Raw genomic sequence first — 16,035 nt, 5'->3', positions numbered from 1 at the left:
GCAACTTTAATAAAAATAATTAAAATAATTACAACTTTACAAAAAGAGAGAAGTTGCCGATCTTGCCCCTATACCCGGGGCAACTTCGTCAATTTCTCTCTTCTTGTAAAGTTGTAATTATTTTAATTATTTTTATTTCCAAACTGATTTTAACCAGTTCTATAGTAAGGTAACATTCCAATAGACAATATGCAAAGCTTTTTTTTCAGTTTACAGCAGTATTTATTACACAAAATTTAAGTAAAGCTTAACATGCCGATCTTGCCCCGATCTTCCCTATACTATTCTTTTTCGTTACTAAGAGAAATACGTTTATTAAAGCAGTCAATAATTTATTTCCAATCAATAATTAACTAAAAGTACTGTATGACACGTTAATATTAATTTTAGTTAAAGGAGGACGTTTTCTTTTTACAAAGTTTTATCGTATTCTGAGCTTTGTTGATCTTCATCAGAAACATCAACAACATTTTCATACTTTTTTATCATTAAAATTTTTTTATGAACGACAAAATAAAAAATAAAAATGTTATAAATCGAAAATTTGTTTTAGCGGATTGGTTTGTTCAGTCGAGTACAGAGCGATTTTTTCCAGAATTTGTGTTCGAATACCGAATTGTTCCAGTTGGAAACTGTTCGATTACCGAGATACAGCTGTATTTCGTTCGTCATTTTTACGAATGATTACTTACCTATGCTTTAAAAAGGTTAATAACTAAACTACTAACCTAAAAATGTTCAAATAAACTTTACTAAATATGAAAATTAATCTATAAAAATAAAATGCAGTGACAGTCATAAAAATAAAAGCATCGATAATAACACATGGTTGATAGGAAAGCTAAGACAAGGAAGAAGAAAATTGCACTATCAGTTTTCATTAAAGTAAACCTTATAAAAGACACAAAACAAATTGAAAATTTTTAATATTCTAAAATCCGTGGGCAAATTTAACATAATACGCATGCTTACTTGAATAAAATATATATATATATATATAAAATAAAGTAGTTTACACTTGTGAAATTCTCGAACCGTGTTAAAACGAAATCGTGTTTACAGGTAATATCCCTATTTTCGAACCATATTGTACGAGGGATACTTCTATATATAATAATGTAATTTGATATGGAGGCAGGTATAACAGCCAAACTACTTAGTAATTACTTGGCCTTAACAGCCCAATAAAAGAATCCGTCTGTTCGTTTTGATATTTTTTATACATAAAAAATAAATATGTAGTCTGCCTAAAAATCTACAATTTTGAAACAATAGTATTTATAAGAAAGCTAACTTAATGATGATTTATTTAGATTATTATGAATTAAATTATATACGAATATATAATTTAGAACTCAATTCATTACATAATAAATCTTGCCAATTTATTCATGAATAATCCAAAATTTAAAATTTGTTGATTGCTTTATGTTGCTTGTTTTACCCAAATAAATATGGTCTTAACAGCCATTAAATATTAAGGTTAATAAGTCATTACACGCTTATAAAAAATTTAATTTTTATTAATTAGTGATATCTCCAAAAGTGCGGAAGTTTATTAGTTATTTAGTTTAATTTCCTTTCCAAAATTGAGTAACCTCAGATTAATCAGTTGTAGAATAATTTCATTTAAGTTTATTGCTATTGCTTTCGTATTAAATGAAAAATATATATTCTAGAATGTAGAATTTATTTATTTTTATTCTAATTATGATATTGAAAATATTAAATATAATTTAAAATTATATTTTATTACAAAATGACATTTATAAAATTTATTTTTCAATTAATAAAATAAAAAATAGAGTTAAGTTAGCTAATAATTATGTACTAACTTGCCACTTATAATTTATCATCAACAAGATTTAACAAAAAAAACTAAAACAAAGTTTAATATTAAAAATGTAAAAGCTTGAGTTAAGTGTATATGTCCTGGAGTCTGGAATCTTTCATAAATAATAAAGTAAATACGTAACAGTAGCGTAACTAAAACTGATATTAACAGGGAACTCATTTACTGTAAACCACTGTACAGTACATTTTTATTTTCCCGGCTGTTACTTACATAACAAGAAGTACTGATGGCGATCGGTCAAAAAAAATGACCCACCCCAAGATTTTTACATTTTTTGGACTCAGGGGACCTAGAAACGTCGAAAAATGCAAAAAAAAAAAAATACTCGAGGATAATTTCTGTATGTATGGATGTTAATGTATGTTGAGGGACACTATTTTGTTCACCCTCCTTGAAGCATAACTCCTGTACTTTTTGTCGAAAATTTCTGAAATTTTTCAGGGAGGTTTGTTTATTAGGGGGATTGATAATAATAAATTTTGGCGATTAAAGATTTAGGGGTGGTGAGATAAAGGGGGTCGTGTGTATCTCCAGTAGGGTCAGACTTAATGACGATTTTACTCGTTATTAGCATTTATAATTTTTCATAAAACCCATCCCTATCCTCAAAATTAAGCTTTTTGCCATTAAGTAAATTGTTTATATTTTTATATAAACATTGTTTATATTTTTATATAAACAATTTTTATATTTTTACTTAACGTTACCTGGAAAGTTAAGCAACTCTTTGCTAGATTTTTTTTTATTCATTGCAAAATGCATATATATATATAAACATGTGCAGAGTATAAATGTGGAAGTATTTAAATTCACATTTAAAAAAAGTAAAAGTAAATTAAAACGTAACAAAAAGTATATCAAATAGAAGCAATTAAAATTTTGCAAAATCACGTTAATTTGAATTGTCTTTTTCTCTTTTTAGAAAACATATTAATTACTTTATTTACATCCATAAATACTTGATAAAATGTCCAGGACAATAAGTACTGTACAAGCTTAGTAAGTATTTGTCAGGACAAGAAATACGTACAGTCCTGGCCATTTTATCAAATATGTTTTTTAATTGTATTGTCGTCAGAGCGAAGATTACAGTATAACGTTTTACATATTGAGGCGGATAAGAAATCGCTAAAGAAAGGTCGACTCCGCCGTGAGACTTATTTCCTGAGGTGTAGAAAGGATAATATGTGAACATACTTTTAATGTATTTTCTCTTTTGAGAATTTTTATATCGAGGTAAAATTTGTTGCCATAGTTTAAAGTGCCGTCGCAACTATATTTGATTTTAATACTTTATGTGTTCCTGTTTCTTTAAATGGATACATGGCACCTCCCTGTTTATTCCACTGAAATATAATATATGAACAATCTTGATACGAAAAATAGCAAGCCAAATATACGAAAGACACATTAAATGATTTCGAATAAAATATTCAATTAATTTTTCTATCATAGTTTTTTTTTTAAACATTCCGTCGTATGGTTGGTTGGTTGGTTGATTTATATGATATGGCAATGCATCACATGGGCGCAACAATTAAATGTTGCGTGCCAAGAGGAATGCCTCTTGGAAGAACTTTCTATTGGTAACTGACTCTATTCAGGTACTAGACACTCGAAGAAAAACCGGAAAACTCTTGTGGCCAACCCATTGATAAGGCACTAACCTGTGATCTTCTACCAGTGTTCAGTGGTTTTGTCCACTCGATTACCACCTTAAGAGTTAAGAGGATCTTTTCGCATGCTCATCATGAATTCAGTGAGGTCCAAAATGGGACAGCCGAAAGGGATCCGAGATATCTTAGGTATCAAAGGAAAGAAATGATTATGAATGAAAATTCATAAACATTTCCTTTGATGAATTACTCATGAAACTCTCTAAGGATCCTATCTGACCTCGAAACACGTTCTCCAAAATAGAAAGATAATGCCTTTCTACTTGTCTCTAGTCATTTCTTTTCTATCACATGGCAATAGGCATTTTTTCATTTAAACTAAAGATTATTTTTAAGATAAACAATTAACTGGAGTAAATATAATTATCAAGAATCGACTTATAGATTAGCTGTTTCTACTGAAGATTATTCATATAGACCCAGTCTACTTATTGAACCTGAGCTAACTTATCGCAATACTGAATACAAGTGCACGATAATATAAGAATCGGTAGTGGACTATTCGATGGAGTAACCACCATTCATTCCCGAATCCTCTTCTTATCATGCCAAATCCCATCGGTTCCTATGGAAGATAGTGGCACAGTTTAAATTACATAATAGTAGACTGTGTGAAAATTACTATGAAATATTTTTATCCGGTTAAAATATTCAAAGGAAAAGGATGCTAGACACTGTCAAAAAATGGGTTATTCAAATGAGGTTACTCTGCATGCTTCTTCCACGCTCAAGACATCACCAGAAAAGGTTGGATAAATTTAATCCAACCTTTGACCGAAACATTAACGTGTAATAGTCTATAGATCAGAATCAATTTTGTCGAGTTAACACAAGTCTAATCTGCAAGAATACTAGAACAGGCTACTTAAGAAATGGAAACAATGTCACCATCCGAATTATCCATGAAAAATCACGAGAGCGCGGATCAAATACGAGTTTTCCAGTTTGAAGGACCTCAAGAAGACTCAGATTATTTGGTCGGTATATTTGTGAAAAATATTAAATAAACACATTCATTGTAACAAGGAATGAAAAAAGAGTCAAATATATTTTTCACAAATTTATATGTAGAGGATGACAGTCAAATAAAAGATTGAACAGCAAATAGCTTGAATTTATTGGAATAGTTCCTTCTATTTTCTGATAAATGTTTTTGATGAAGATATGAGTCTTTTGTGAGATGAAAACGTAAGAAACCGTCATTTTTGGATACTCTTCATATCTTAATTTTAAAAATTCATCATCTATTTTAGAAGAAGTTACAACTTTAACTTACTTTTAATGGTATAGTCGAGATAAAAAGATATTTACAGTAGGCCTACTATTTTTTAAAACTGATTTCATTGTTAATGCATGTTTCATATTCAATAATATGATCGCCAAGATAAATAAACTATATGAATTATAAAATTATTTTTTTATAGCCTCTAAAGAAAGGTTGTCTCTGCAATGGAAATAGTTGTTCCTGGTGATTGGACATGGCAAACAAAATTGGACTCGTATCCAGATGTATTTTACTTTTTATTAAATTGTAATTCTGCCAGCCCTTTTCTATAAAAAAATACTATAAAATTCTTATTTAATCACAGAGAAAAATAAATATTTAAAAAATGAATATTGCATTTTTTATTGAAGGAAAGATTCAGAAGTAATCACTGAAATAAATTTTATGACAAAATATAATAAACATATGAAACATTTATATAAGAAACAATCATAGATATTTCTTAGAAAATTGTAAAAAGAATAGTATTCTCTTATAAAACCACTGAACTGGCTCTGTGACTTCCTCATCAATGTTATAACATTGATGAAAATGTCACAATGTTAAGGCCTAAAAATGTGTACAGTCGCTTTAATATAATTGATATCGTATGAAATACGATATCAATTATACTAAGTGATTGATAATGAAGTTAAATTAATCAATGATTTAGTAACTATGCGAAAAAACTTATTATTGAAAACTATATTGGGATTATGAAACTGAAGGACAAAATCTACTATAATGTAATTCGAAACTAAAATCAATGATAGAGAACTTAAATGACGTAAACTGAAGTGCATCAATTATAATAATCATAATGCTGTTACAAAGAATATTTTTAAATTTCAATTATTAAACTTAAAAAACTTTAATAAAATTAAGTTATAATTTCACAAAACATTTAAACATAATTTTAATTGCTTCATTTTACATGAAATTTTTATATTTTATAACTAATAAACAAATTTCTATTCCTCATATTATTTTATAATGTGATCAATAAAACTTATTTTAAAAAATTCGGGAGTAATTTTTTTATGTACGGATGTTTGTATGTGGGAGGCAGAATTTTGTTCAACCTCTTTGAAGCTTAATAACTTCTGTGCTTCTTGTCGAAAATTTCTGAAATCTTGCATGGAGGTTTGTTTATTAGGGGATTGAGTCTTTTAAATTTTGGTGATTAAAGGTCGCTGGGGTGGAGAGATAAAGGGGAACGCGTATATCTCTAGTAAGATCAGACTTAGTGACGATTTTACTCGTTATTAGCATTTAAAATTTTTTATAAAACCCATCCCCATCCTCAAAATTAAGCTTTTTTCCAATTTATAATAGTTAAAAATATAAAAAGTTTTTAAAAATAAAATATCATAACAGATAGCGCCACTAAACGTTGCCGGAAAAGTTAAGCAACTCGTTGCTGGATTTTAATTTATATAACTTATTATAAAATATATAAAATAAGTATTTATATAAACTGTATTTTATAGCGTTATAAATAAAACTATATTTTAGTATACAACTGATATAAGCACACTTAGCTACTTCTTAACAGTGTAAATCAAAAACATCTATTAATAAAGACATTATCGAATTTATTTTAAATTATTTAAATATCGGTAAACTTTTAATTACTGGTAATCCAGAAGTCTTTCGACATAGCAGCCACTTGCATTGCTTTGCCGTGTGTCGTGCTGAAGTACGCTTATTAATAATAAATACATGCAGAAACTAAAAAATATACTACGTTACAGGTTTAAAAACCCAAGTTTGCTGTTGCATATAAAAATAAAATTTACATTCTTGGCACCGCTAATGGCTGTTATATCGAAGGATTTCTGGCACTCCGTATATTAATTTTTATTAATTTTTACATATGTTTTATTACAAGTGCACGATAATATAAGAATCGGTAGTGGACTATTCGATGGAGTAACCACCATTCATTCCCGAATCCTCTTCTTATCATGCCAAATCCCATCGGNTGATTATTTTTAATTAAAGCATTAATTCTTCGGATATTTTTGCTTTATAGATCTACTATAAATTATTTAGCTATGATAATGTAGTAGATTCTATATTTAGATAAAGCTAAAAAAAACTGACTGACTTATTTTTGTGTGAAAATAATAAATAGATATCTTGCCATTAAAATATTAGCAAAATAAGATGAAAAGAAATGAAATAAGATCATTTTTATATAGAATTTCAGTTTATATTAGAATAATTATATATAATTTAGTAGGGAAAAAATACTAAATCAGTCAAGAAATAAATGAAATCTTAGATTAAAGATTAACTTTAATCACAATAGCAAAAATGGAAGCAAAATTCGGATGTGCATTATTGTGACATCGACACAATGCTGGGTTGCAATTTTTAATCATATTTAAATTAAAAATCATGTGACTTCCCGTCCAGACCGGAAGTTTGTGATAGTTAATCAGGCCTCCTGCTCCTAAGCTTTCCATATCTGGGATCGATTTTCATCTATCTATCTCGAGATTAGGGAAAGACAGACAAACAAACGGACGGCAGTGGGCATGTTTAGGTGTGAAATTTGAAAATGCAGCCTAATAAATGATGTCAGTCTATAGAAAATTTTGTTAATATTAAACTATCAATATATTTAAAAAACTAAAACAGGATTAGATTTCTCAGGATATGGCATGAAAAAAATCGAGACTTTTCTACAAATGTAAATCATTCATTATAGCTTAATTACATATCATAATTACTGTAATTCTTATTATTAAAAAATAAACAGAACATTATACATATTTTTCCTATATCCGGCTTCTCGGTATATATCCGAAGATATGTAGGCATGCAACCGTCCAACTACAGTTTTTGGATGTGTATAATTTTAAAGTCACAATAATTATTTAAAAACTATACAGGAAGACAATGCAGTATGTTTGAATAGATAATTACTTAATTACAAAATTAAAGAGGATATTTCAAATCATTAGCAAGCTTTCAGATACGTAACGATAGTATTATTATAACTGAAGGAACAAATTCAATGACTTTTTTTTACATCTCCATCATATCACCGACAGATATGAGATTATTCATGTAATGTAATCCTTATATTTTAATGTTTGTAATTCAGAACAAACAAAAATTAAGTATAATACTTTCCTTTTAACGTTATAAAGATTCAATGTGTATAAAAACTTTTTATGTAATAAATATTTTAAATTTATAAATTTTATAAATTATATTTAAGAAATTTATGTATACTTTTTTATTAATAATTAGGAAATAATTCTGTAAAACCGTTAGAAAACGTGAAATAATTATGTAAACAGACATCAATGAAACAATTAATACGAATTAATTGTTTTAATTATAATATACTAATGTTTCAGCACTTCCGTTTAATAGTAACTGGACCACGTGTGACTAAATAATAAATTTCTTATCAATTACTATTATATTTAAACAAATAGAAACCTCTATATGTCGATTAAGATCGTTCTATTTACATATATTAAATCTAGAATAATGGTAAAACGATTTCGTTTGTCCAAATGGTCCGAAAGGGTAACGGCCTACAGTCCATTTAGTTATTACAATTCAACCTCTTTCTTTCTTGGCCGAGTGTGAACATAAACAGGAAGACCAACTTGTTTGTGTGGGCAGAACAACAAACGTAAAACTTTTTATATCAGAATTAATCTCTATTGAAGATTTGGAACAAGTTTGGCATATAGAATACCGTGAGATTAATCTAATTCTATTGACCTGTTTGTTACATTTGTTACAAGATGATACTTAATAAACCTTAGGCTATTTATTTTACCTATGAAAAGCTTTCTTCTTAAAAATGACCAATGAGGTTATTAAATTACATTTCAAATATTATCTTTTATGAAAAGAAAAAAAATGTTAATTTCCAACTTTCTGTACAACACAAAGAATATTTTTAATGACTTACCATTTATTGCAATTCACTTGATAGCTATGCCCACTTTGGTATGACTTTCCTTCATGAAAGCATTCTGTATAAAAATAAAAACGTGTCATTTAATATCTCATTTATATACTTTTCTACATTGACATTAATAACATCTTTTCTATTCAATGTCCCATTAGTTATTGTCCCATTATAAGTCAAAACATCAATTACTAGATAACCTTGATCCTTAAATTGAATTATGTAGAAGCTTTGAGGCCAAATGGGAAAAATAACGAAATTATGACTGTCGCGTGTCAATAGTACTTGAAATTCCGAGAAATTTCCCCTCCCTAAATTGATTAACAAACTTCTTGATATGATTGACGCTTCTTGGATAGCATATCAATAACCTGATTTATCAGGTGAACGAACGCTTAATTGTTCATAAACAATGCTTGAATATATTGATATTTCATCGATTACTTTATTGCTACTGTTTACAGAATTATCCTGAAGGTATATTAAGTAAAATTATAATGTTACTTGCCATCCCGTAATATATAAACCGGAAATGATCACATTATAAATAGGTGAATACACCCACGTGGGAGGAGACCTTATTTTTTTTGTTTTTTTTTCTTTTTATTTTTTAATTCTACCGATTACAGGTTACAGGGATAGTGTGCTGTTCACCCTAAATTTTAAATAACTTACTGATAAAGTTACACAATTTTATGCGGAAGAACTAAAATTTTTTTTTTTTTTTAAACTATCAAATTAAGTAGATTTTATGAAGTATCTTCAATTAAAGTATTAAATCATCGATAAGATAAAAATTTGATGCCAAAAATGACGAGTGGTTCCTATTTGTGTAGAGGTAAGATACATTAAGTATTTTAAGTGGAAGATCGGCTATTAATAAAGCTCTTATATTCAGGGAAAAGGGGTACAAAAAAGGACACCGGCTGTAATATTGAAAATGAATATCCGGATAACTTTTCCATCTGTTCAATTCTGTATTTGAATAATATAAAAATTTACATAAAGATAATTAAATTTCGAACTAATCACCATAAATTCGTTGAAACAGAACTACGCCGAAAAATACTTATTTAAATTATTAATTATAATTCTATTCTGTTCGAATTTTATTCTATTCTAATTCTAATACTGTTCGAAATTTATGCGTATTCTATTGTCTGCATAGAAATTTTCTTGGGGGGAAAAACACAAATTTGATTGTTTACTGAAATTTTTCAAAATTGAAATTTTCATTATTTTAATAAAACTATTTTTGATAGAATAATAACCAAATTGAACGATCTTGAAAGGGAAAAACATAATAATAAAAGGCTAACAATAAGTTACATAACATGAATCTATTCAATAATCAACCCCATTCGATGAATTAAAGAATTCGCACTCGTGTTCAAGGTTAAAATAGAAGAAATCGGATTGGGATCCGTTATCTAAGGGGAATCCCCTACGAAACTGTAAATGAAACAATAGTGCTAAGTTGATGAGAAAATCTCAAGGTAAGAAAGGTGAGGTCATAGAGCGGACCGGTCCCATCTGGCCTAAGTTCATTCAACTCTTCCCGATGCTATGCTACTGGACTCGTTACAATGCTTAAATTGTGCGATCGACGTATACCGTGTCCTTCGGTAGAAGGTCGCCTAATATTTGCCTTGGGGATAAAATGAATTCTAGTAAAGCATTACAGTTAAGTACGTAAGTTGAAAGTCCTTATGTTCTAGTTACAAACTGAAACAATTCCTTTTTTTTCCAAACTTAAAAAGAAGCGATAATAAAGTCAATTATAATTAAGAAAACGTCATTAATAAACAAAAATTTAATACCGAAATAGGACAATAATGTATTTAGATCAGAAATTAAAATGTGTAAATTCAATCGGAGGTAAAAACCGGAAATTTTTGAACTATCATTTTGTTCGTGATATAACAATTGCATATTTATATTAGGTTACGCGTAGAAAGTTCTTTACACAACCTGTACAATCATTCACTATTCTAACCTGCTTAACAACGTCATTCAAAGGGAAGGTGATATTACCGAAAGTCTTTGGACGTTTATAATTTCAGATGAATCATCATTGTTTACGTCATTGATTGATAATTTTATTACTGAAATAACTAAGGATGACAATGATAACATTTTGTAACATTAATTTTATTATCAGCAAGATACGACAATAAAACTTAAAAAAAAAATTAAATGTAGCAATCGTACTATTATGATTTTAGTAATAAAACTCACTCTAGGCAAATGCAATTCTATGCTGACTCAACAAAAGAGGAAATTAATATTCTCAGAACATTTATAAAGTTTTTATTTCAAAAATATCAGTGTTAATGTCATACGACTTAAACAATGAGGAAGTAACGTTGAATTTATTACTTATTTCCTATTAAAATATCTTCGATACAGAATATCAACGAGATGAAAGACAATAGACAGGCATTCAAGACCGGACATTAAACGTTGCTATTTTTGTATCTGAATGATTTAAGCTTCCTCGTAAGAATCACACAGCGTAACTATACTAGATCTTCCAGTTTAATTTTTCGTTTTCAATATAAAAATACTATGATAAAGGTTAAAATAGAATAATTAGACTAAATATACCATAAAATTCGAAAATTCAATATAAAATAAGATTTTTGCCATTCAAATGTTTATACTGAAAGTATTTTGCACATTACTTTTACTCCTTTTTATGAGAAAACAATTACGAAAGATTGCATGAATGTCGAACAAATCATCGATTAAAAATTAAGAAATTAATGTTTCGAACATTTTAAACTATATAAGTTGATAAATATACTGTACATCTGTCTGATCATAATAAAACCTTCTTGTTTCAAATTTTAAAAATACTTCTACACAGATGAATACGCCTAACTAGTGTATAAACCAATACAGTATCAATGTTTCTGTAATATAATCCTACAACAAACTTTATTTATATACGTGTGTGTATGTGTATTTGTATTCAATTATAAAAACAGACTTATTACAAGTTATACAATGACTTAACTAAGCATTGTCAATTCTCTTTTTTCAAGTATAAATTTATTAAGGTTAACGAAAAATATGTGAAAAATTCGTTAATGATACGTTTTAAAAGTTATATGTAGTCTAAAACATGCCAGTTTTTATAGAATCTGGAACAAAAGTTTCCAGTTTTAAATTGACGTCACTGTAGGCGCGTACAAAATATATTTTTCTTTTTTCTACTTCTTTTCTCCCTCTCGAGCACCAAGAAAAGACGGAGACAATGAATAGATTGAATAGAAAGAAGCAAACATTCTCTCTTTTTTTTTATTCTTCGTTTTTCCTCCCAACCTATTTCTTCTAAGATAATTCTTTGGATATTTAATCCTCACAAAATGTTTAAGCAGCCTTCCCAAACAGTTTATGAGAATTTTTTCTGTACAAGTTGTACAGAAAAACTGTCATGTTCTTAAACTGGAGTCGAGTTGTTTCATTGCTTTAATAATTAAGGATAACCATTAAATTATTTAAAAAAATGAATGAAACTAAAAAAATGTGATGTTTTTGTTTGTCTTAGGATAAAATAAATTCCAGTAGAACATTATTTATCAAGCTGTATTGAACTTTGTATTGGTTTTATAATGTTGTTAAGAGCTTGTTTCTGTTATGTGTTATTAATTATAAATACATATTAGAATAAATTCATGATTAAAATAATAAGTTATAATAATTGAAAAGCACTTACTGTCTCTAACAATTGGCTGTGGACGAGGTTCTCCTAAACACACAGGCCAAAAATCTGGGCAACAATCGGCGCTAGTTCTATTACAAAACTGGTCACAATAACACAAAGTGCCAAAAATTGGTACGGTGCACGCATCGTCTCTATTCCTACAACAACTCTCGGGTCTTCTAGTTTTACAAAAGTCACCCTCTACGTCCCAAAACTGTGCTAACGTCGTACACACCGATACAACGAAGAAGACTCCAATTATTAACGAAACATTCATTATTATATACTTAATTATAATTAATTGTAACACCAAATTACATAAAGTAATTTACATAAAGGGATTTTGTTTAAACGAAAGAAAAAAAAAGTTACGTTCCTTTACGAAACGCTTGTTACAAACCGCTGTAAAGCAGACGATAACAGGTGAGATTTGTATATAATCAGCAGACGACCTCGCTTTTCTGTGTAATTCTATTTCCCTGCGTCAGCACCCTCCCGCGGACATTCTTAGTACTAGAGATAATTAACGAGAAAATGACTTATTTCGATATTTTCTACTCTTATCGACTTCCTTATTTTATCCGACGTAAATTCTTGTTTCCGTTAATCCACCCACCCTTCTACTATTTCCTTTCTATTAAATCATTTAATAAATTCTTTCTTAGTTTAAGCGCATTTCTTATACGTTACCGTTTAATTAGCGCGTTAACACTCCAACGGCAGGTATACCGAAGACATATGTTTAAAAAATCTTTCTAAAAACTTTTAAACCCGAAGTTAATTTTTGTATTACTATTTTAACAATATATTAATTTTTAAATACTCTTTATAACTTAAATAATTATTTAAATTTATGAATTAATTTAATTAAACTGTTAACATCGCCGGTTTAGCCCGTGTATTGTATATACAAAAACCTTTAGCAAAGATAAACATTTAATGCGCTACAACCCATTAAAAATAAGTTTCTAACGTTCATAACTTTGTATGAGTTCTAGCAAGTAATAAATCACAAAAAAGTGGGAAGATAATCACAATTCTAGTTTAATAAGATAATTTCAATTTTGATTAAATTAATGCCTTAGGTTTTCTTCATTCATTTACCCAGGTGTGATTAATGAACGTTCGTGACTAAAGTAAACGTTTAACAGAGTTAGGTGTATGCGATAACGTTTTGCGGCGGTATCAAGTTCCATTCATTGATGGAATGCCAGGAATTTATATCTGTTATTATATCACAACTGTAGCAACAGCTGACTTATATTTTCCTTAATACATTTAAAGAAAAAATTAATATATATACACCGTTTTTAGCGTATTAATTTGATAAATAACGCACTTTTAACTAAGTTACTTTATGAGGTTTAACTAACTTATTGTAAATTTATGAGGAATTCATTTGAAAAATTTTTTTATTAATTTTTTTTAAATACTTCAGTTTGAATATTTTTGGGGATAATTTAAGAAAAGGAACAATTTAATTTCTATTGAAAAAAAAGGGGTCAGTCAACTTTAGTAGCCGATTTTCGTCATCGTCCTTATGTCATTAAAGTGTTCTAATTCATTAAAATAATAAGTAAACATTTTTTATTTTACATTCTTTTGATTAATTATATATAAAAGTAAGTTTATAAATGTTTATTTCCTAATTTTTATTTTATTTTATTATTAAATCAAATTTTCTTTCATTAGTTGATATAAAACACTTAACACCCGTCTAACGGCCATTTCACGCCATTTTATTTTATTTCCGTGAAATTCGATCTAAGAATAAAAATATTCCTTAGAAAAATTATAATAATAATAATATAATAAAACATGTAAAATTAAAATAAAATTAAAATATTAGAAATTAATAATTTATACTTTAAAATTATTCAATGTAACTAATATTTAATATTAAAATTTAATTGAAGCTATTGGAAAATATTAATTAAACAACTGTAATAAAAACATTAAATATAAAATTTTTTAATTATAATTAATAAACATAAAACAAAGGCTATACAGAATAATTATTAAAAGTTATACACAGGCTGGCCCAAAAGTCAGTTGATCATTTTAAAAGCTAAATTACTGAATCATTTAAATACTTTATTACATGTAAAGTTTGCTAAATTACTGAATTACTTACAGAAAAACAAGGTTAACTGACTTTTAAGCCACTTTGTGTGCTTTGTTTTAAGTAGCTAATTATATTTATTATATATTTTTTGATAGCTTTCAATAATTAATATTATATATAATTTATAAACGGTATTAATTGTATAATTTAGGAAATTATATTTTTAAAAATTCCTCTTAAAAACTTTTTTTTACCAGCCTAAAGTAGGAAATTTAAAGACTTTTAAGAAAAGAGAATTAAAATAAAATTTTAAAATATAATTAATAAGTGTAAAAGATAAAATCTGAGTCACATTTATATTTTGTTATTTTTTCATCAATTAACTTATTCTCTATGACCTCACACCCAAATTTACATGTAAACGATATTTGCATCATTACTTGAAAATTTAACAGTAAAGTCGTCTTTCAAGGTTCTTTAACGCCATTGGAAAGTAAAATTTCAAGTCTTTTTTAATTTAATTCATTTTTTTTTATTATTAATAATAGCTCTCAGGTCAGCGCAGAGGAGGCAAAAGAGTTAGATTGAATCTATAATTAGCGAACGGTTCAAACTTTGATAAAAGAACAAGCACTTTAGTTCTTAAGTAGATATTTTTCTTCTTTAAGATTTGATTACAAGGAAGACCTTGTGAGAACCAAAATTGGTAAGAGCCTTTCAAGTAGAAATATGGCATTTTACATCATAACATTGTATACTAGTATTTTAAAACTGATCTGTATTTACAATAAACTGGGAATATGTATGAGGAAGAAGTATAAAGCATATCTCATAAATATGTAGGGAGGAAAAGTATATACATATAATATATGTTAAATTCTATGTAATATACAGCTATAAACGTATAAAGAATTTTTATCTAGAAAATATATTTTATAAAAAAATTTATGAAAAAGCGCATAGGGTGGTCCAAAAGTCAGTTGATCGAGTTTTCGTAAATAGGATATATATATAACTGTAAGCTTATAGTACAGTCAAACCTATGAATAATAGTCACATAAAAAGTGGCCGTCATTTAGAGATTTTCTTGCACTCATTTTAAAAAGAAACGATCTGTAAAAAAAAATGGCCGCTGTTTCGATATGGCTGTTGTTGTGAGGTTTGGCCGTATTTATACATTTTTAAAATGTATTTAATACGATTTATAAAATTGTACACAAAATTTTAATGAATTTTAATTTATTAATAAGTTTTATAAAATTAAAATACATTTTTTTAGTGAAAAATTTATTATTTTTTATTGGAAACTTTAGTAAAAAAAAACAACATATTATCTTGAATAAAAACATTTTTTATCATCTTTATTCCGGGTTTGAAGTACATCGCATTTTTGTAATAAGAATTCAACTATAACATTATTTAAATTGCAAAATGATTTAAAGAGGGTGTAGATAATTCTAATCAGCAACCCTCTTCCTTTTTTTTTTCTTCCTTCCGTTCTATGTCATAATATGGTTCATGAA

At 27.7% G+C, this 16,035-nt stretch overlaps 1 protein-coding gene across 1 annotated transcript in view; it reads right to left on the bottom strand.

The window, feature by feature from the left end:
* The window catches only part of LOC111636413 (uncharacterized peptidase C1-like protein F26E4.3), a 51,570-nt gene extending 38,660 nt beyond the window's left edge, over positions 1–12,910 (bottom strand). The window contains exons 1-2 of the mRNA XM_023381661.1: positions 12,460–12,910; positions 8,739–8,802 (exon numbers count right to left, since the gene is read on the bottom strand). Of these exons, the coding sequence (XP_023237429.1) occupies positions 8,739–8,802; positions 12,460–12,724 (329 nt within the window). The 5' untranslated portion in view covers positions 12,725–12,910. The remainder of the gene's footprint in view (positions 1–8,738; positions 8,803–12,459) is intronic.
* Positions 12,911–16,035: the final 3,125 nt, after the last annotated feature.

Source organism: Centruroides sculpturatus, unplaced genomic scaffold, assembly GCF_000671375.1.
Source record: "Centruroides sculpturatus isolate CEXI.00-Female unplaced genomic scaffold, Cexi_2.0 scaffold761, whole genome shotgun sequence".
In the NCBI taxonomy this organism is placed as follows: Eukaryota; Metazoa; Arthropoda; class Arachnida; order Scorpiones; family Buthidae; genus Centruroides; species Centruroides sculpturatus.
Note: the sequence above shows the minus strand (reverse complement) of the source record. Positions and strands in the feature narration are given on the sequence as shown.